The sequence below is a fragment of the Colias croceus genome, chromosome 3, assembly GCF_905220415.1.
Source record: "Colias croceus chromosome 3, ilColCroc2.1".
In the NCBI taxonomy this organism is placed as follows: domain Eukaryota; kingdom Metazoa; phylum Arthropoda; class Insecta; order Lepidoptera; family Pieridae; genus Colias; species Colias croceus.
In genome coordinates, this window is record NC_059539.1 from 1,048,057 (window position 1) to 1,068,426 (window position 20,370).

Here is a 20,370-nt window from a genome sequence, read left to right on the forward strand (position 1 = left end):
TTTGGGTGTAACCTGTGGTGTAACTTACAAGTTTATTTAATACTAAGTTTTTACTATATTACCCGCGTAGCCATAGATAAACCCGCATATATCCCGTTCCCGTGAGACACAGCCGTGAGATTTTTGGATTTAAACATATTTCCTTTCTTAAGTTAGAAACAACATTTAGTACCAAATTTAATCTAAATCGGTTCAGTAGTTTAGGTGTGAAGAAGATACAAACAGACAGAGTTCCTTACACATTTACAAAGTGAAAGGGTAGGTAATTCTGAACAATTTAGGTGCAATTATGAAATTAAGTAAATATCTAATGCTTAATTTCAGTATAATAAATGCCATAACAATCTATTTACTTTCCAAAACAATCATAATATGGATAATATTTCCCACGCGACTTCCTATGAAATATTATTATTTTTTTTACACCAAGGAAGGCACATAAATAATGAACTTACACACCTTCAAGACAATTTATTAGGTTATCGATAAATATGTGTAATCGATACATTGATACATCTTGTGTAGTAACACTACATATAGATTGTACATCTAGGTACAAAAGCTTCAACTTTTTAACATTGAAACATCTTTGATACATTTATTATCTAATATTTTAAGTATACAAAATGTGACCTGAAACCTGGTGTAGAAAATAATTGAGTGAAAAATACGTACTTAATAAAGTGTAAATTTGTAGGTAAACAGTTCTGAAACATTCACTTTTTTTTTCAAGATTTGATAAAAAAAAACCTATCGAAAGACACTGCTCAAAAAATTCTCCCTTTGGGAGCACCATACATTTCCTATATTTAACGTAAAGTTTTTAAATAATATTCTCTATCTCTAATACCATAACAACCAAAAATCAGAAACAGTTCAAAAACGCCGTCTAAGATATTTGTAATCACGTAGACATGTAGAAATCTAGTTATTGGTTATTCCCCTAATAAACGTAATTATTCAAACAAAATATAAATGGCGGCCGTGTACTCGTCTCATTTGGACATTGGCCGTAACTGCGTTCCTTGGCGTGTAAACTTATTACAAAATATTTGTAAAAATACATCCAAAACTCCGAAGCAAAACATTGTAATATATTATAACCAGAAAATTAGCTGGCTGTTGTCAAACTACCATAAAATACACATACTTTTACAGAAAGGAAATCTATGGCTATGCAATTTGTCGTCTGCTAATGAATATGGTGATTATTGACCTGGCCCTTTTTTATCTAAATAAATAATAGTTTAAGTAAATGTTACCTATTAGGTACAATAAATTGCAAGTACAATAAGATTAGTCCGATTTACTTTAAATTTTTAACTAAAAAAATGGCAACAATGCCTTATCCATGCCTTAACTAAAAAATACTTGTTTTACAAATTAATATGTACCATTAAAAATTACACTAAAATCATTAATTGGCCGCTTGCTGTTCGTTGGTATTTATTAACTATTTAAATAATAATATATTGTATTATAGTAAGTATAAATATGTCATGTAAACATACAATGAGAAGATCTATATAATATTCTAAAAACTATAATAAATAATGACTAAAATCCACAACAAAGCATATACGAATTTCTAATGGAGAATGTTTTGAGTATTAAATAGCTTATGAAAATAATTTAAAATAAATCTATTTGGTAAAAATTAAGTCACTATGATCATTTACCAGAAAATGATACACAAATTGTGCCTTCTTCTTGTCTATGACCTGTTTATTAATTCTTGACTGGGGTTCTTGTACTATATTGGGATTGTCCCTTAAAAATATGGCGCCAAAAAGTGTTGACAGTGTCTTCGGATCCAGTCCATTTTCGGCACTGTGTTGCAACGCTTCTTGCAAAAATTCGCACAGATACAGAAAAACATTCTTTCTGAACTCTGGCAGCTCCATTACAATTTGCTTGCATTGTAAGTAATTTACTGATGCCCTTAAACAGACAGCCTGTAGATTGTAAGGAATGATTGGATCTGCTGTGCTCTCCAGTAGAAGCAGCAAAGCCTCAGCAACTGAATGTATACTGCCTGGAACGGGGTCAATTGATCCATTGTCTAACCAGTCCCTTATTTGCAAGACTTCTGAATGTAAGCCAGGCTGCTCAAACAAGTTTGGCTCTTTCAACCCATGCAAATAAATATGGTCAACTAAAAACCATATTTCTTTTGGTATTGCGTAAGTTGCTTGGGTGGTAACACATTGGTCTCTCTTATTCTCCAACTCAATCATTTTTCCAGCAGGCACATCTCTTATAGGCATGTTTAAATTAACAAGTACTTCAATGGAACAGCCAAAACAACTTCTTTCGTAAGTTCCATTGACTGTGATAAATATATCCTTACCCCCATATAAATGTAATACCAAAATGTCATATAGTTTGTCGGTCCCATTATTCATTTTACAAGCAGATGTCTTATTGATCAGGACTTTGAGTTGAATTTCACAAGTTTCATCAGCACATATGCACTTTTTGTACGGCTCAACAATGAGCCACTCTTTGCAGAAGCTTGTTTCATCCAATTTCTTAATAAACTCGAATTCAACTGGTAGTTTTCCTGTATTCTTTATAGTTATTGTTCTAGTTTGCAATTCTAAATACTTAACTGTGCCAAAATCAACTTCAGTTACATCGACCTTCACTTGTGGTATTAACTCATTTTCTAGCTTATCAAGTTGTTTTATAACTTCCTCATATATTTTCCTGTATTTCTCTTCATCAATTATTTTAATTTCTGAGCTAAATAATGCTGAAACTGGTTTATGATCACTTATATTTAAGGCTGGATGGCTTCTATATGCTAGTTGACTAATTCTTTCTCCTTTCCAGAAAATTCTGTCGCACCAAGCTGGAGCTCGGTGTTTCTCACTGGAATCCCAATGGTCAGTCCCTGGATCATATTTATAAGTGGGTTTAAAAGTTATGGTTCCTTCATGGTATCCAGCAAAGACATTGTTGTTTTTGTGCTGTTGTTTTAGCTGGTCCCACTCCAAGACTGGAGCAAAATTGTTTTCATTGACCAATTTCTTTACCGCCATAGGATCCAATTCAGTTATGCGATAGTTGAGGTCACCCAACCAGTAGACATGATCATGATCTTTGATAGCTTTGGGTTGCTGGTTGGTCTGCGGAAACCTTGTCCTGTTGCATATGTCTCTGAAATCTTGATTGCGTCGTTCATATTCTTCAACATGTGCAGCTAGGTGAGAGTTCACAAAGCATATAGATGTGTTGTGAAAATCAAATCTTATGGCTACTCCACCCTTGTTTCCCATTTTACCCATGATACCAGTACCAACTGTGTCACAAACTACGTTCCTGACAAAAGGAAAATACTGCTCTTTAATCAGGACGATAAGCAACATGCCCACAAGTCTTACTTTCTCAATTTTCACATACTTGGCTCTCTTATCAACATAATTCAAAACTGCACAGTACCATTCATCCTCTCTGAATGTTTGATCAAAGAGGAATGTCTCCTTTGACAAGTCAAGTTCTTGGAAACCCACAGCATATATATCTGGGGGCTCTTTTTCTACACTCAACCACCCTTTCAGTGGAATGACAGGAGATTTGTCGTTTACATTCCAAGTTCCACAGAAAATTGAGAATTTTTTAGTAAATGTATAATCTGATTCCTTGTCACTCATCTTCCTTTTTATCAAGCTTTCTCTTATGGCAACTGGAGCAGAGGTCTGCATATTGGAAATTCCACTTCTCGGAAGAATTATACTTTCAGTTATTATATCCTCCTCATTTTTTGTACTGTATTTTTTGAGCCATACAAACTCTGGTTGTGTCGGTATCTTGTTTACAGCTTCTATTCCTCTAAATAGGTCGTCCACGAAATTATCGACGCGCGGTGTCATTTGTATTTCGAACTTGAACTTATTATTACGAGACTGTAAATTCAGGTACAAGATTGCTTCAGGATCCGACGGTTTGTTATCGATTTCACACTTGAAACTGTTGTCTATAGGCAATACTATTTCTATCGATAAATCGGTGAAGGACTTTGGTGGGTAGCATGACGAGAATAAACAAAAAACAGCTTTCTCGTCCCCGTATTCTACGATGGCGAGAAGTCTATCTTTCTTTACCCAGTCTGGGTGGAGCACTTTTGCATCAGACAGAAAAGCTGTAACTTTCTCACTGGACAAAAATTTTTCTTGCACCACTGCTCTTATTTCTTCGTGATTCATTTTGATTCTCACTGTTTATTAGCTACATCGAGAAAATACACAAACTAATTCGTTCTGACATAATTTTTATGCCATCGATATTTGATATTTAAAATTGACATTAAAATTGGCATTTGGCGTTTGTAAATATAACCTGTCAATGTAAATAAGAGAGCTTCACAGGAGAGCTTATATTTTGTGGCACTTAAGTTTAATTCATATTTCTTTGTACATAATGTAAACTACGATATTACATACGTTCGACGTTTTGTTCAAGATCGACTTTCTAAAACACCCGGACAGCTGGGTCAAAGCGAGTTTAAATATTTATTTGTTTTGTGCGAATATCGTGGCGAACTACAAGAATGTACGCACACTAGTTTGCAATAACGCTCGTACCTATTTGCGAATATTTCTGGTTTTGTGGTTTAATTTTGAAACCGGAATAAACCATGGAACAGAAAACCATGTGTTTAAATTTATAGCGTTTTCTTAAAAAAAAAAAAAAAAGAACTTGACATTTATTTATGAGTTAGGTATGACATTGACTTGACTCGACGTCAAAAACAATGTCAAAAAGCACTCAAAAAGAGTTGTAAAAATAACAACATTTCATGTCTCAGGAATTTGTTGCTATTCATCGGAATAAATATACACAATTCGTTTTGAACATATAAGCTCTAGTTTCGGAGGTAACAGAATCCACATAAGCAGTGCACAATGGGCGCACCGAGCGATTGGCAATTGGAATGTACTGAATTAAAGCAGAGAGGAGCTTATTTGCTTCAAACTGGTCAATGGTCAGATTGCACGTTCCTGGTGGGCAGTGAGCCCAACCAGGAAGTTATAGCTGGCCACAAGCTTATCCTAGCGATGGCCTCGCCCGTCTTCGAAGCTATGTTCTATGGGGGCATGCCAGAAAGGAATGATCCCATACCTATTTTGGATGTTCAAATTGATGCTTTCAAGGATCTTTTAGAGTATGTATAGAACGGTTTATATAACATGTCGTTAATATATAGACTTTTTATAACTGTTCTAATAATACATTTCACTTTACAGATACATATACACAGGAAATATAAATTTATGTTCATTTGATAAAGCTTGTGAATTATGTTATGGTGCCAAGAAGTACATGTTACCTCATTTGGTGAAGGAATGCACACGGTACTTGTGGTCAGATCTTTATCCCAGGAATGCATGTAGGGCTTATGAGTTTGCTCGACTTTTTGACGAAAATGTTCTTATGGAAAAGTGTTTACAGGTAAATGCATTTATTGTCTATTTGGAATGTAGATTCAATGGATATGAATATGAATATTCATAAATTTACTGTAAACAATCAAATTAATTTGGCAAAAGGATTCTTGTAGATCACTACATAGTATAAATCAAAGTCACTTTCTCTGTCCCTATGTCGCTTTGTATGCTTAAATCTTAAAAACTACGCAACGGATTTGGATGTGGTTTCTTTAATAGATAGAGTGATTCAAGAGGAAGGTTTTAGTATATAATTTATTAGGTTTAAGACAAAGCGAGCAAGCCGCGGGCGGTAAGCTAGTAGCAAGTATAATATTATATTATGTTACAGCTACAACTTTTTTTAAGTACATTCATAATATAATAATTTTTATGTAAATTTATTATGCAAAAACTTGCATCTCTTTGATTATACACCATTGAAAGTCATTAAAAATTTCTTTATAGAAATATTTTGTTACACACAAAGCATAACATATCATTTTCTATCTCTATACATTTTTCCTTTGCTTTTCAGATAATCAGTACAAACACAAAAGAAGTGCTAAACGACAGTAGTTTTGAGGAAGTTGAGTTAAATACAGTTATAACTGTGTTCTCTTTGGATCATCTGAATATTGACTCAGAAATGGATCTCTTTAATGCTGCCGTGAGGTTGGTTTCAATTCACTTTACTATCTGTTTAAAAAAAAATCAGGCAGTTTATTTTTATGATTTATAATTTTATAGGATTTGAAGATCTATAAATGACAAATTTTTCAAATACAAAATGTTCTATCATGAGCGGGCGTCAAACCAAAATCACTATTTGCAATTTCAGAAATCAATTTGTAAAAATAGAATATAAAAATCACTATTTGATATTACATACAATCCATACATCCATTGTTTATTATAATGATGCACTAAATTTGATGATATAATGTTTATTAAAAGGTATTCAAAAGCGATGGAACAGAAGAAAAACTCTGACAGAAGCACAAGTCCATCAAATGAGGGCCAGGCCCATGAGAGAGTTGAGAGCCCTGGACCTTCCACATCTAAAGAGAGTTCACAGGTATTCAAAAATTTTAATTTTAAAGAAAAAATGGGCTCGGTTTTAAGTCCATAACACAATGCAATTAATGTCATTAAAATATGTATCATTACATTTTACCATCATATCAACATCACACAATTCGTGTTGTGGCTTTCAAACTCAAAATCAACCTTTTATTTATTCAATTAGACTTCTTTTAGAAGCACTTTCGAATCGTCATTACATATTTTTAACATTTACCACCAATAACTTTATGGCCATGACGCGTTCTAAACACGCATTGTGATTTAAAATGATTGAAGTAAATATTTCTCGAAAGCTACACTTGCTCTTGATTTGCTTTTAAATTTTTCAGGTGGTAAACGTGGAAAGCAGTGCCGAGAACAGCCCAGCCGCAGCGGCGGAGGCTTGCCGCTCTTGTGATGGTGATTCCACCACGCCTGCTCCAGACACTAAGAAACCAAAGAGTAAGTGTTTGTTACTCGAATATTTTCTAAGAAAGTATTTTTTACTCTAATATTTTTTAAGAAAATAATATTCATGTTTCATATTATGTTCGTCATTTTCCTATAGAGCAATCAAATAGTCAGGTACTTGATATCATTAGCAAAGTAACATTTTGATATCATAGCAAAGCAACAACTTTTATCAGAAAATAATGGTACATTTTATATTTTAACATACCAAATATCCTAACCATCAACATCATCATGAACTGAAGTAAGTTCACCATGATGTTGATGTCTAAATTATTATTTACACTACGGTTTTTGATAGACCAATTCCGCATTTGAATTTGTTTTAGAGTTGATCACAGATATTTCATATAATTTGACCATAAAACCTTCCAGCACCGCCACCAGACAACAAACCGACACTCCGGAGTGCGATAGAAAAGATCAGGTTCCTCACCCTCACGGCCCAGCAGTTCGCGGAGGGACCAGCCCGGTCCTCGCTGCTGACTGAGTCGGAGGCCTTCACGGTCCTTATGAATATCCTGTCCACTAACTCGGATGTGCCCATGCCTACTGGGTTCTCTACGTGCAGGACGCCGAGGAAACAGCTGATCGGATGCGGACCTTCTTGTAATGTGAGTGATTTTGTTGTTGTTTTTCTTGTTTGGGAAAATTATTGTAGAAAATTATAATTACACACAAGAATTTTAAATTCTTAAAAGTTAATGAAAGTGTAATGGTTTCTTGTGTTTGATTTATCGCAATATTGACACAATTGTCCAATTAATTATTTTTAATACTACACTGTTAAAAATACAACTGTAATAAAATCTGTAATCATAATAAATAAAGATTGTTTAAGAATAGAAAAGAATCGTTCACTAGTCGGGATTCGAACCCGCGACTTTTGCCGGGGCGATTTTTAAGAATATAACAAAATCGTTCACGAGACGGGATTTGAACCCGCGTCTTTTGCCGGGGCGATTTTTAAGAATATAAAAAAAGTTGTTTACGAGGCGGGATTCGAACCCGCGACTTTTGCCGGGGCGATTTTTTAAGAATAGGAAAAAATCGTTCACGAGGCGGGATTCGAGTCCGCGTCTTTTGGGTGGCTGCTTGCTGCTAGAAATTGATTTTTTTCTATTCTTAAAAATTTTCATTCATAAAGCGTTTGAATGCTATAAAACTAAATATCAAATATTATAAATATCAACTAAATAACTAAATATAAAATTGTCCCGAAATATTTATTTATTATAATATGAAAATGTTAACTAAATATGTGTATAAACCAGCAGATGACAACGTTCGTGGTGGACACGCCGAGCCCGGTGGCGGTGGAGCAGGTGTGGGGCGAGGGCAGCCGCGCGCCGCCCGCCAGCCTGCCCTACCCGCGGCCCACCAGACATGAGAGTGAGTCGCTTACACTCACATTAAAACATGTATGAAAAATAACTGCGTTAAAAACAACCGACTTCAAACTTGCACTTGCAAAAATGCCCATAAAATAAAAACAACTGGGCCTATCCGAATAAAATTTTTATGGGACCAATTCGACACCATCCCGCATCGAACAAAAAAAGAATCACGTAAATCGGTTCAGAAACCTCGGAGTAATCGGTGTACATACATAAAAAAAAACATATCGGCCGAATTGATAACCTCCTCCTTTTTTTGAAGTCGGTTAAAAAAGAGTGTGTACTTATGTACGCGCGTCTAGACATGAGAGTGAGTGTACATTTAAAACACGCACAGGTACACGCGTTAGAAATTATACTTCTTTGGCGTATGGAAAAAATACTACAATATACAACTTGAACATAGTTATCAATTTTCATACCACCTAGAACTAACTTCATGCTGTTAAATTTAGGTGTCGGTGTCGTAATTCACTCTCATCTTCTCCATCGCGCCAAAAGAAGTATAACTTCAAAAACTAGACTCACAATTTATACTAATGATGTACTAACTCACACTATCTCGCTCATTCTTACTCATTTCTTGTCCCACTATCTCGCTCATTCTTACTCATTTCTTGTCCGAAGCAAAGCTCTGCCTACGCGTCTAATAGGCAGAGTTTTCTGATGAGCGTATGCTCATCAATCATCATGTATCAGAAAACTCTAGTAGGCTTTTAATTTAACTACCACGAAATAGATTGTGAATTCGAAATAACTTCACTTCATTCAAATAACACGAAATAGTGTTGCAATAATAGTTTAAACATTTTTTTTGGCAAAATACAAAAACTTTTAAAAAATTTCTTGATTTCAACAATCATAAAATGATATTTATCTACGAATAATGGGGTTTCAATGAGTTACGTTGATTCCACTGCTTTTCTCATATTTTTCGCTTAAAAAGCCTTTCTTGCTTCTAAACAAAAAAAAAAAAATACCGTTGGGACGCTTCGAGCTCGAGTTTATTGCCAGCAAAAAATTTTTTTCTCTTACATCGATAATTACTTCCACAGACCTATGGCCAGTGCTAGGCATGGTACTAGACCACACAGAACGACACGGAGGTGACCTGCACAAGATCTACTGCCGCCGCGCTGTGCTGCAGCAGACGGACTGCCTTAACACTAGTGTGCTCGACTGCTCTGTGACCTTCATGGTGGATAAGAATATCTGCTTATTGGGAGTGCAGGTGAGTGTTAAAGTTCAATGACCTAACCTAACATGACTGTTACGTAGCCATTCCATTTAGAAACTGGTAATGTAGAATTAACGTGACTTATACATAGCTATGTGTAGCTATGTATTCCATTTGTAAAACGTAAAAGTGCAACGACCAATCATCTGACTGTTACATAGCCACTCCATTTATAAATTGTTTCAGTTCAAGGACCTGACTGTTATAAAGCCATTCCATTTACAATATTCCAATTTTATGACCTATCACTTGACTGTTACATAGCCATTCCATTTACAAATTGTTCAAGTTCAATGACCTATCACCGGACTGGTACATAGCCATTCCATTTAAAAATTGTTCAAGTTCAATGACCTATCACCGGACTGGTACATAGCCATTCGATTTACAAATTGATCAAGTTCAATGACCCATCACCTGACTGTTTCATAGCCATTCCATATGTTAATCGCCCAAGTAGACATTAGCTGTCACATAATTTCATGTGTTGCTCATTTTTGTTGTTATGGAGGCAAAAAATACATTTTTTTTTTCATTTTTTATCCAGTTTGCTTTGCTTTACTATTCTATTATTAATTCTTAAATTTGTCGTATGGTAATGAAATTTTTTGTCTTTTAAAAATTTTTTTTTGACAGCAAATTTTTACGACTTCCGCTTTGCATTTTTTGTTATTTACGGTATCTTTTTCTTTTCCGTTTAAACATTTTTGAAGTGAAACTTCTTTAGGCGCGTTGCGAGTAAAGTTTAAGGTCGCGTCATGGCAATACCGTCACGTCGGTAGGCGGCGATTTTGGTATCTTGAAAACAGAAGTTTCACTTCTGACACGTGTGCTCTTTTGGTACTTACCACTAGGTGCCAACACAAGCGCCGAGCGAGGAGAACGCAGGCACGGGCGGTACCGCGAGCGGCTACTCGGAGCTGCTGTACGCGCACCTGCTGGACGCGGACGGCGCGCGGCTCACCTACACGCACTACACCAGCCGCGTGCCCTACCGCCACCTGCTGGACATCCTGTTCAACCGGCCCGTGTACATCCAGCGCAACAAGGTAGGTACAGCGAGCGGCTACTCGGAGCTGCTGTACGCGCACCTGCTGGACGCGGACGGCGCGCGGCTCACCTACACGCACTACACCAGCCGCGTGCCCTACCGCCACCTGCTGGACATCCTGTTCAACCGGCCCGTGTACATGCAGCGCAACAAGGTAGGTACAGCGAGCGGCTACTCGGAGCTGCTGTACGCGCACCTGCTGGACGCGGACGGCGCGCGGCTCACCTACACGCACTACACCAGCCGCGTGCCCTACCGCCACCTGCTGGACATCCTGTTCAACCGGCCCGTGTACATCCAGCGCAACAAGGTACCGTGCCAACTGTACACAAAGAGGTAGGAAAGACCGTTGAGACAGACAAATTCATAGACAGAAGCTTGAGAAAAAGTGACCCCAGATAGGTAGTAGTAACCGTTGAGACAAGCAAATTCGTAGACGAAAGCTTCAGAACAATTTAATAGTAAAATTTGTCATATGTGTGCTTGCAATAGCTAAAAACAAATATGACTTACACAACTGATTCTAAGTTTATAATAGTGAATTACCTCACTAATTTAACTCCATATTAATACAACAAGACATAAGATTTTTTTTTTTAATATGTATTTCCAAATCTGCGGAGGTATTGTTATCCGAGGCTGCATATTTGATTCGATGTCCCCGAATTTCATTATTTTTTGCTGTTTAGTCGATAGCTGGTAGTGGATTTTCTTAACAAACTGCTTTTCTTTTCCAACTAAAATGCGTAGTTTTTGTGAAAATCGAAATTGAAAATGATATTTTTCAAGGTTATTTTTGTACTAAAAACGCAACTTTAAATTTTATAAAGAATAGAAAAAATTCGATCACGAGGCGGGACTTGAACCCGCATCCTTCGCGCCATTCCGGGGCGGATGCCTAACCAACTCAGCCACTCGTGACCCGCCTGAGCAATCGAATTTATTCTATCCTTTCAGTTTTATGTGTCTTAAGGGACACACCGCGCGCCATCTATTGAGATGATTTAACAACCATTTCAACCAATATGAAGCACTTTTCAGTGAATACAATATTGTAACGATGGAACACGACCTTTTCTTGAATTTATATTTTTTGGTTTTTATGGCATTCAAATGCTTTATAAATATAAATTTTATAAAGAATAGAAAAAATTCGATCACGAGGCGGGACTTGAACCCGCATCCTTCGCGCCATTCCGGGGCGGATGCCTAACCAACTCAGCCACTCGTGACCCGCCTGAGCAATCGAATTTATTCTATCCTTTCAGTTTTATGTGTCTTAAGGGACACACCGCGCGCCATCTATTGAGATGATTTAACAACCATTTCAACCAATATGAAGCACTTTTCAGTGAATACAATATTGTAACGATGGAACACGACCTTTTCTTGAATTTATATTTTTTGGTTTTTATGGCATTCAAATGCTTTATAAATATAAATTTTATAAAGAATAGAAAAAATTCGATCACGAGGCGGGACTTGAACCCGCATCCTTCGCGCCATTCCGGGGCGGATGCCTAACCAACTCAGCCACTCGTGACCCGCCTGAGCAATCGAATTTATTCTATCCTTTCAGTTTTATGTGTCTTAAGGGACACACCGCGCGCCATCTATTGAGATGATTTAACAACCATTTCAACCAATATGAAGCACTTTTCAGTGAATACAATATTGTAACGATGGAACACGACCTTTTCTTGAATTTATATTTTTTGGTTTTTATGGCATTCAAATGCTTTATAAATATAAATTTTATAAAGAATAGAAAAAATAAAAAAAAAATAGATGGCGCGCGGTGTGTCCCTTAAGACACATAAAACTGAAAGGATAGAATAAATTCGATTGCTCAGGCGGGTCACGAGTGGCTGAGTTGGTTAGGCATCCGCCCCGGAATGGCGCGAAGGATGCGGGTTCAAGTCCCGCCTCGTGATCGAATTTTTTCTATTCTTTATAAAATTTATATTTATAAAGCATTTGAATGCCATAAAAACCAAAAAATATAAATTCAAGAAAAGGTCGTGTTCCATCGTTACAATATTGTATTCACTGAAAAGTGCTTCATATTGGTTGAAATGGTTGTTAAATCATCTCAATAGATGGCGCGCGGTGTGTCCCTTAAGACACATAAAACTGAAAGGATAGAATAAATTCGATTGCTCAGGCGGGCCACGAGTGGCTGAGTTGGTTAGGCATCCGCCCCGGAATGGCGCGAAGGATGCGGGTTCAAGTCCCGCCTCGTGATCGAATTTTTTCTATTCTTTATAAAATTTATATTTATAAAGCATTTGAATGCCATAAAAACCAAAAAATATAAATTCAACGCAACTTTAAGTAAAATCTTAAGCCATTATAGTATCAAAATGTCTAAATATCCCACTCACACGCATTATTTTTAAATATATTCATGTACCTATTACTTTATTTACATATTACAATTTTTTTTGTTAAAATATTATTTTAACAATTTATTATAGCCAAAAATCGTTCCAATAATTTGTATTTACAACAATACAACAAGCCACAGATAAGTTAATATGACGCAGATCACAGATTAGCAATACAAATATAGTATATTTGTAGAGTATTACATTTATCATAGAGTATCTAGACACGCGGCAGCGTGTCAAGCCGAGTTCAAGCGAAGAGAACTGGCGAGCAGCAGCCGTGTGTATATTTACACGAACCATTTCGAGCCACTTTTCACCCCCTTATAACTCGAAAACTATTTAAGTTAAATAAACTAAATTTGGTACATATCAAGAGGACCTCAAGATAAACAAGAAACTTAAATTTCATAAATACAGATTAAACAGTTGCGTAGATATTAATATCCAAAAATCGCAATTTTTAAGACTGACTGACTTATAGACATAAGTATACAAAACCTAACCCACTTCCAGATGACCTAGAAAGTTCAAATTTTGTAATCAACTAGGTAATAGTGAGTGTACAAAGGAAAAAATCAGAAAATACTGAATTTATTTGTATTTAATTTTTTTTTCAATGACATAAATTTTGTTTGTATGGAAAAATGGAAAAGTTTAAAAAAATGGAAAATATTATATTCACCTTACTAGTCTTAAAAAATAGATCAAAACTAGTCAGTGGCCGAAAAAAATTTTGAAATCCATCAATAAATGACTGAGATATAGATTATTGAAGTTTACATATTTTAGCGCGAAACATCTGTAGATTCGAAGCGCCTCTGACATCACACTCACTCGCGCTAGTATCGCTATACTCTGTCCATTATATTATTTGCTTTTTGACAGCTCACAACTATGAAATTTTGTATTTATTATGTAAAAATGTCATACAATAAAATACTGTTCTTTATGGACAGGTACCGCCCACTTAGAGATGTGCTTCACAGAACGATTCAATATTATTGTGCCACAGATTATAAATAATCGAAATGTGAATATATCCGATAAAAAATTCTTCTACTAAGTTAATGTTATTTAAACATAAAAACAACCAAATTGTAAGATAGAAACCAAATAAAATATTAATATAATATAAAGTTTTACTTTTTTTTTAGTTTGAAAAACAAATAAAACAACGAGAGTAGTTTAATCTATTTTATTAGCCTAAGTCGTCAGAATTACAATCTTCACTGGATTCGTCCGATGAGGAGTCTTCAGTAATATGTAGGATAAGGTCTTGTGTGCATATATTGTCGAATGCAATATCACGGTCCCAATCAGATAATATGATACGTTTAGTTCTCTCCACCACTCTTGCCCAGTTCTCGGCCGTCACGTGGGTGCAAGCGTCTTTTAGTAATGCCAACATTTTATTCGCTGTGAATGGCGGGCTCGTATTGCTTCTCGCAGCATGCCCTTTTACTTGAGCCCAGATGAGCTCTATAGCGTTGTATTGGCAGTGATAAGGAGGAATTCTAAGGACGATATGGCCATATTCTGCTGCCATTTCATCTATTACATAGCGTTTAGGTTTTTTTTTTGTTTTTAATATTTGTAATAATTCTATTTTTAACATAGAATCGTCCACATTTTCTCCATTATCGCGAAGCCAATTAATAATTTCATGTTTTTTATTAGCTTGTGTTGGCATTTTATCAATTTGGCGAGAGTGGTAAGGTGCGTTATCAATTAAAATTGTAGATGGTTCTTCCAATGATAGGAGCATGTTTTTGAACCACTCTTCATAGACCTCTGCATTCATTTCTTCGTGGTAATCGCCTGATTTCTTAGATTTGAATGCCAGCAGTGCATTTCGTACAAAACCTTTTGCCGTACCAGCGTGACATATGATGAGGCGTTCACCTTTTCCCATTGGTACTGCGGAGGTTGATGCAGCAGTACCGTCAGTCCAGGAACGGGATATTGTGTGGTTAGCGTTGAGCCATGTTTCATCTGTAAAAACAATATTTGTCCAATCTTGTATTCTTTTTGCCTTTCTTAAAAAGTCACATCGTGACAAAGCAACATCAGTTCGTTCCATTAACACTTTTCTTTTATCAGATTTTTTAAATGAAAAGCCAATTGTTTTTAAAACTTTGGCCAATGAAGATTTTTGACCATGAAATAAACCACTTCTTTGCAAGGAAACAATAAGTTTTCTTAAAGTTGGAATTTCTTTTTTTAAATAGTAGTCATATACATGACGACGAATGGCATCAGCGTCAAAATCATCAACACCTGTCACCTTACGAGGCCGACGCTTTCTTTTTGGTGTAGAAGGTTTGTTTCTTTCCAAGCCGCTCCTACCGTAGGCATCATTCGTAATTTTAGTCACAGTTGGTAGACTGATACCCAATGCAACCGAAACACGGTTTCGCACTTGCGAGAAAGGTATGAGAGGACCGCCATTTTGATTTTCTTTCTCAAAGAAATCACAAAGTTTTAGCACTAACTGTCTGGATTGTCCTTTCAAAACTTGTCCTTTCGGCATTTTCAAGATCAATGGATCTAAACACTCACAAAAGATGCACCGAGGAATAAAACTACTCAACTCAAGGCGACTAACAAATGCGAGAGAACACTCAGCGAACATAAATGCGTGTGACTGGCACGGGCGTTTTGCTGCGAGTGACGGATGACGTCAAAATTGTGGCCGGTGGATGGTCGGTTGATGTTACCAGTATACATATAGGTAATATAATGTCAAACCGTTTGGAGATTTTAGCAATTAAAATATATGTATTTATATTAATAAATGATATATAAAATAACATATAAACAAAACAAAAATGCAACATAAAATGTATCTTTATAATATGTACTTATTATTACATTTACGTAATAATTTAATTAATTTAATTTATTTATTCGATTAATGATTATGTTAAAAATTCATAATCGGAATGATATCACAATCGAGAATCTTTTGAACATCACTAAAGCTATAAACCGTCGAGCTGTCAAAAAGCAATTCTTATAGTGGACAGAGTATAGGGTGGATTACTTCGATTGCATGATTTCTTTATTCAAAACTGTTATTAAACGTAAATTTTTTATTTTAAAATTGTAATAAAAATATTGCTCATACAGTTAAAAATAATATATAATTTTACATATTCACATTTATTTATTCTTTATTTATGAGTGTTTAGTTTAGTTTTAATTTCAGTGTAATGGAAGAAGGCTTCGTCGAAGGTCGAAATGATTTAATTTGCGTAATATTAATATAAGTGAAACATCTTTAGGCGCGTTTAGAGTAAAATTTCAAGATCGCGTCATAGCAACACCGTAACGTCATGGAGTAAAGCGACGATTCTTCTACAACGATCTTTGCATCTTGGTAATAGTGTGTGTACAAATTCACGCTGGATGTTTAGAAAATCATGTAATCTTTTAAACAGAAAACGAGTCTAACTCAGCCCCCGGAATCACAGACACAATAGAAAATCTATTGTGTCGTGGCCCGATCGGGCCGCTCGGGGCTCAATGGGTTAAAAAAATGCAGATAATGACGGGGCAATGTGCGCTGACATTCATAATATACAAGAAAATATAGAAAATAATACTAAACAAACCATACAGAGAAACCGCAAGAAAAAATAATAAAAATCGTATATAAAAAGTATTATATTCATAAAGTAAATCAAATTTGCAGAGTAATTTTCTGTACAAAAAGTAATGATATCCCACCAAAAACATAAATGTAAAAATTGGAGCCGAGTTCAGTCGTTGACTTAATTTGCCAAAAAAAGAAATGAGATCTAAATGTGTGCCAAGTTCTGCAGACAGTCCAGAAATTTATTTACAAGGATGTATTAAGTTCTTAGGTTGACTGAAAACTCAATTGTTTTATTTTCCCTTAGAGAACAATGTTTATTCCAAAATATAACTTTTTTAATTTGAATAATATAATTATTTTCACAAAGCAAACAACTAATGACCTATTGAACCCCATAATTTGATGAGGCTAGTTTTACATACTGTTTATATTTTGTGAGGTTCTAAAAACTAGCCTCATCAAATTATGGGGTTCAATAGGTCATTAGTTGTTTGCTTTGTGAAAATAATTATAGTATTCAAATTAAAAAAGTTATATTTTGGAATAAACATTGTTCTCTAAGGGAAAATAAAACAATTGAGTTTTCAGTCAACCTAAGAACTTAATACATCCTTGTAAATAAATTTCTGGACTGTCTGCAGAACTTGGCACACATTTAGATCTCATTTCTTTTTTTGGCAAATTAAGTCAACGACTGAACTCGGCTCCAATTTTTACATTTATGTTTTTGGTGGGATAAATGATACATTTTAATGTTATTTTTATATCTCACTTTGCTTCAGTTTTTAAAAACGATTAACTTTTACTTTTTTTAGTATTCAAATAGGTAGCGAGGAGCGAAGCGACGAGCGTGTTAGGTTAACTCTTGAACGGCGTCTTGCGACTTTAGGGCGATTCCGACTCAAACAAAAAAAAAACTACTTAGGTTTAAACAACTTGTTTGTATTTTATTTATGTATCGTAAAATTATTTTTATTATCAAATGCTTTCTAAGTTAAAATTATTTTTGACAAATTCATTTTAAAAATCAATTTCTAATTATGTTTAATATTTACAATCGTGAACGCGTCATATAACATTTATTATCTATGGCATGTCGTCAGTCGTAAATACGTGGTAAATACAAATTTAAATTTTTGGCTATATACCTTTTCAGGTAGTTAGTTAATATAATTTTAGAAATTGTTATATATATAAATTAATAATCCGGCAATCTATTTAAAAATATTGCCTGTGTGCGAGATTATTAGAAGTTTTGATACGACAATGGTATAAAAGTGTCGTTTTTAGTACAAAAATAACCTTAAAAAAATTATTTTCATTTTCGATTTTCACAAAAACTACGCATTTTAGATGGAAAAGAAAAGCAGTTTGTTATGAAAAGTCACTACCCTCTACCTATTTTACAACTCTAAACAATAAAATTCGGGGACATTGTTTCAAATATTTAACCTTATCCGATATGTTATCCAATAGAATAATCAATAAAAAACACTTATAACCCTGAAAACATTACACTTGCCACTTATAATTCACAGGTAAAATCAATGACACTTATATTCCACAGGTATACAAAGTGGGGATAGTGTTCAACAAAGTGGGTTGGTATCCGATGGGCACATGTACGCAGCAAGTGGCGGCTGAATCGGTGTTCTTCAACTTTGGAATTGGGCAAAGCAGCGATTCCGTACGGGATGGACTCATACGGTCTATTATATTCACGTACTAGACGAATTGGGACTTCCGAAAAAAATATGGAGTATCTGGATTACTTTAAGGGCAGAGTTACCCTATGCAAGATGATTGAGATGAGCAATAATTAAATATATTGGTCACCACAAAACAAATGAATTTTCACATCGATATAATCAAAACAGAGTAAAAACAACTACACTAGATTAGAGACTAGTTGTCTCTCAGTGAAAGTGTAGAAAAATAAATCCAATCGTATTCACAAAATACATACTTAATTGATACAGGCCAAATATTCTGGAATAGGTACTATATAAAGTTTAGCCGCCTTTAATTTTATTGATATAATATTTAAAAAAAATTAGTAATAAAACTGGGATAACACAGCAACTCGAGTAAAATACATTTATTTTCGCGTGTAGTTCAAGTTCCTATTAAGATCAATTAGTAAGAAGCTGAAAAGGTAGTGTTGCCATTTAATATTTAATCTTAATCGAAAACTAAATTTTACGGATTTTTAAAACAGTGAACTTTAAAAGTAATTTTCTTATTATTTATTTTATTTCTTTAATAATGAATTAAAAAGATGTAATCTTGTAAGTTTTAACCATGTGAATGCCTTAAATGAGAAATAAAATTTTACTATTACATAATTTGGTTTTTAGGATATTTTTGGACTAAAATATATAGATTATAGATAATTTTTATTATTTATCTGGTTCTGGTAAATAGTCCAACTTTTTTTTAACACAATGAAGATCTCAAAATTGGTGGTTTTATTGTTTAAATTATAATGCGTAATCTTATTATAAGTTATAATTATTTTGTATTGCATTTTAGTGTGATGTGTGTTTTTACTAAGGAAATTAAGTTGCCCCTACAATTTTATACAATAGACTTTTTTGTTATTTTAGCCTTCGTATTTATAAAATTGTGTCAGAGAATGTTAATTGTGTATGTAAAATTAATATTGTAAAAATAAAAATGTTTTAAACCTTTGAAGTCTATTTTATTTTTTCTTATGTCTCTAGATATTAATAATAAGATATTAATGATAATTATGTTTTTACGTAATATTTTATGTGATATCCTTTTTTTTTGTTCTATTTTATTGTGTACATAATCATCCCTAGTAATTTTAACTATGTCTCTGATCGAATGGGTTGCTTGGAAGAAATTGCTTGTAGCAATAAAGCCGCCTTTTGACTAATTATGTCCTATTAAGTAAAATTTGTATTTTCTGTCTGTGTGCAATAAAGCTTATAAATAAATAGATATTTAAATAAAGAAGTACTTACTCACATAAATTGTCTTTTTGGTTTCTGTATTATAGTGTTTGGCGACTGTATTTGTTGTATTAGTTAAAATGAAAATACAACTCAGTGAATATTAAGCATTATAAAAAATATAGTAATAAATTAATTATTATGGATCATAAATTAAGTAATTAGGTTTAAAGGTCGAACCAGCGAAGTGAACCGCTTCTTATCGATGCCATTCTCTTACAATGACCTAGATTATTTATAAATAATGGCAAATAAGGCTAAGCGCGCACCACGACTTTATGCAGCGTGATTATTTTATCGCAGAAATACAACGTATGAGTTACTATGACAATGCGCGCACATGCGATTAAATAATCGCAGCGATTTAAAAATTGTGATTTGTCACATTTTGCTGCGACTGCTCGCGACGCGATTGTCGCGAAAATGAAATGCAGAATATGAAACTGTATGGTACCGCGCGCACTGCGATAATAAAATCGCACACTCGGGCCCGGCCGGCACTTCACTTGTGTTTCGTCTGTCCAACAGTAAACATCGTAGTGGTATAGGTAGGTACTGTTTGATAAACATAAACTCAGTAATCTGTCAAAGGTTTGAATTTATTTATTTATTTAACACTTTATTGTACAAGAAACAAAATATACATAAAGGTTACAATAATAAAAAAAATAAAAAAGCACAAAGGGCAGCCCTTTGGCGGAATTTTCATTCTATAATAGCCAAAGAATTTTTTGGGATACATCCGAAGTTCATT

The 20,370-nt window shown here is 34.6% G+C and overlaps 2 protein-coding genes and 1 long non-coding RNA gene across 4 annotated transcripts; 1 reads left to right on the top strand and 2 right to left on the bottom strand.

Moving 5' to 3' along the window:
- Nucleotides 1-456: 456 nt before the first annotated feature.
- LOC123705788 (type II inositol 1,4,5-trisphosphate 5-phosphatase) lies at nt 457-4,288 on the bottom strand. Its single transcript, XM_045654805.1, has one exon. The coding sequence runs from the start codon at nt 4,206-4,208 to the stop codon at nt 1,644-1,646; it is 2,565 nt and encodes an 854-aa protein (XP_045510761.1). The 5' UTR covers nt 4,209-4,288; the 3' UTR covers nt 457-1,643.
- Nucleotides 4,289-4,708: 420 nt separating this feature from the next.
- On the top strand, nt 4,709-18,462 carry LOC123705968. 2 transcript variants are annotated; one of them, XM_045655090.1, is made up of 10 exons: nt 4,709-5,167; nt 5,250-5,454; nt 5,968-6,104; nt 6,387-6,507; nt 6,845-6,956; nt 7,341-7,579; nt 8,240-8,357; nt 9,418-9,593; nt 10,454-10,648; nt 18,206-18,462. In XM_045655090.1, exons 1-10 carry the CDS (start codon nt 4,908-4,910, stop codon nt 18,365-18,367), a joined length of 1,725 nt encoding a protein of 574 aa, XP_045511046.1. In that variant the 5' UTR covers nt 4,709-4,907; the 3' UTR covers nt 18,368-18,462. The 2 variants fall into 2 exon arrangements, with proteins under 2 accessions (XP_045511046.1, XP_045511047.1); XM_045655091.1 differs by having other exon boundaries at nt 4,711-5,167; nt 8,243-8,357.
- LOC123705969 lies at nt 11,288-13,189 on the bottom strand. The gene is made up of 2 exons (XR_006753352.1): nt 13,035-13,189; nt 11,288-11,387 (listed from the first exon to the last, which is right to left on the bottom strand). It is a non-coding gene; the product is annotated as an uncharacterized LOC123705969 (long non-coding RNA).
- Nucleotides 18,463-20,370: the final 1,908 nt, after the last annotated feature.

Coding starts and splice junctions, on each gene's coding strand:
- LOC123705968 (XM_045655090.1), top strand. CDS start 4,908: ATGGGCGCACCGAGCGATTGGCAATTGGAATGTACTGAATTAAAGCAG. Junction 6,105..6,386: donor CTCTTTAATGCTGCCGTGAG/GTTGGTTTCAAT, acceptor GTTTATTAAAAG/GTATTCAAAAGCGATGGAAC. Junction 8,358..9,417: donor GCGGCCCACCAGACATGAGA/GTGAGTCGCTTA, acceptor TTACTTCCACAG/ACCTATGGCCAGTGCTAGGC.
- LOC123705788 (XM_045654805.1), bottom strand. CDS start 4,208: ATGAATCACGAAGAAATAAGAGCAGTGGTGCAAGAAAAATTTTTGTCC.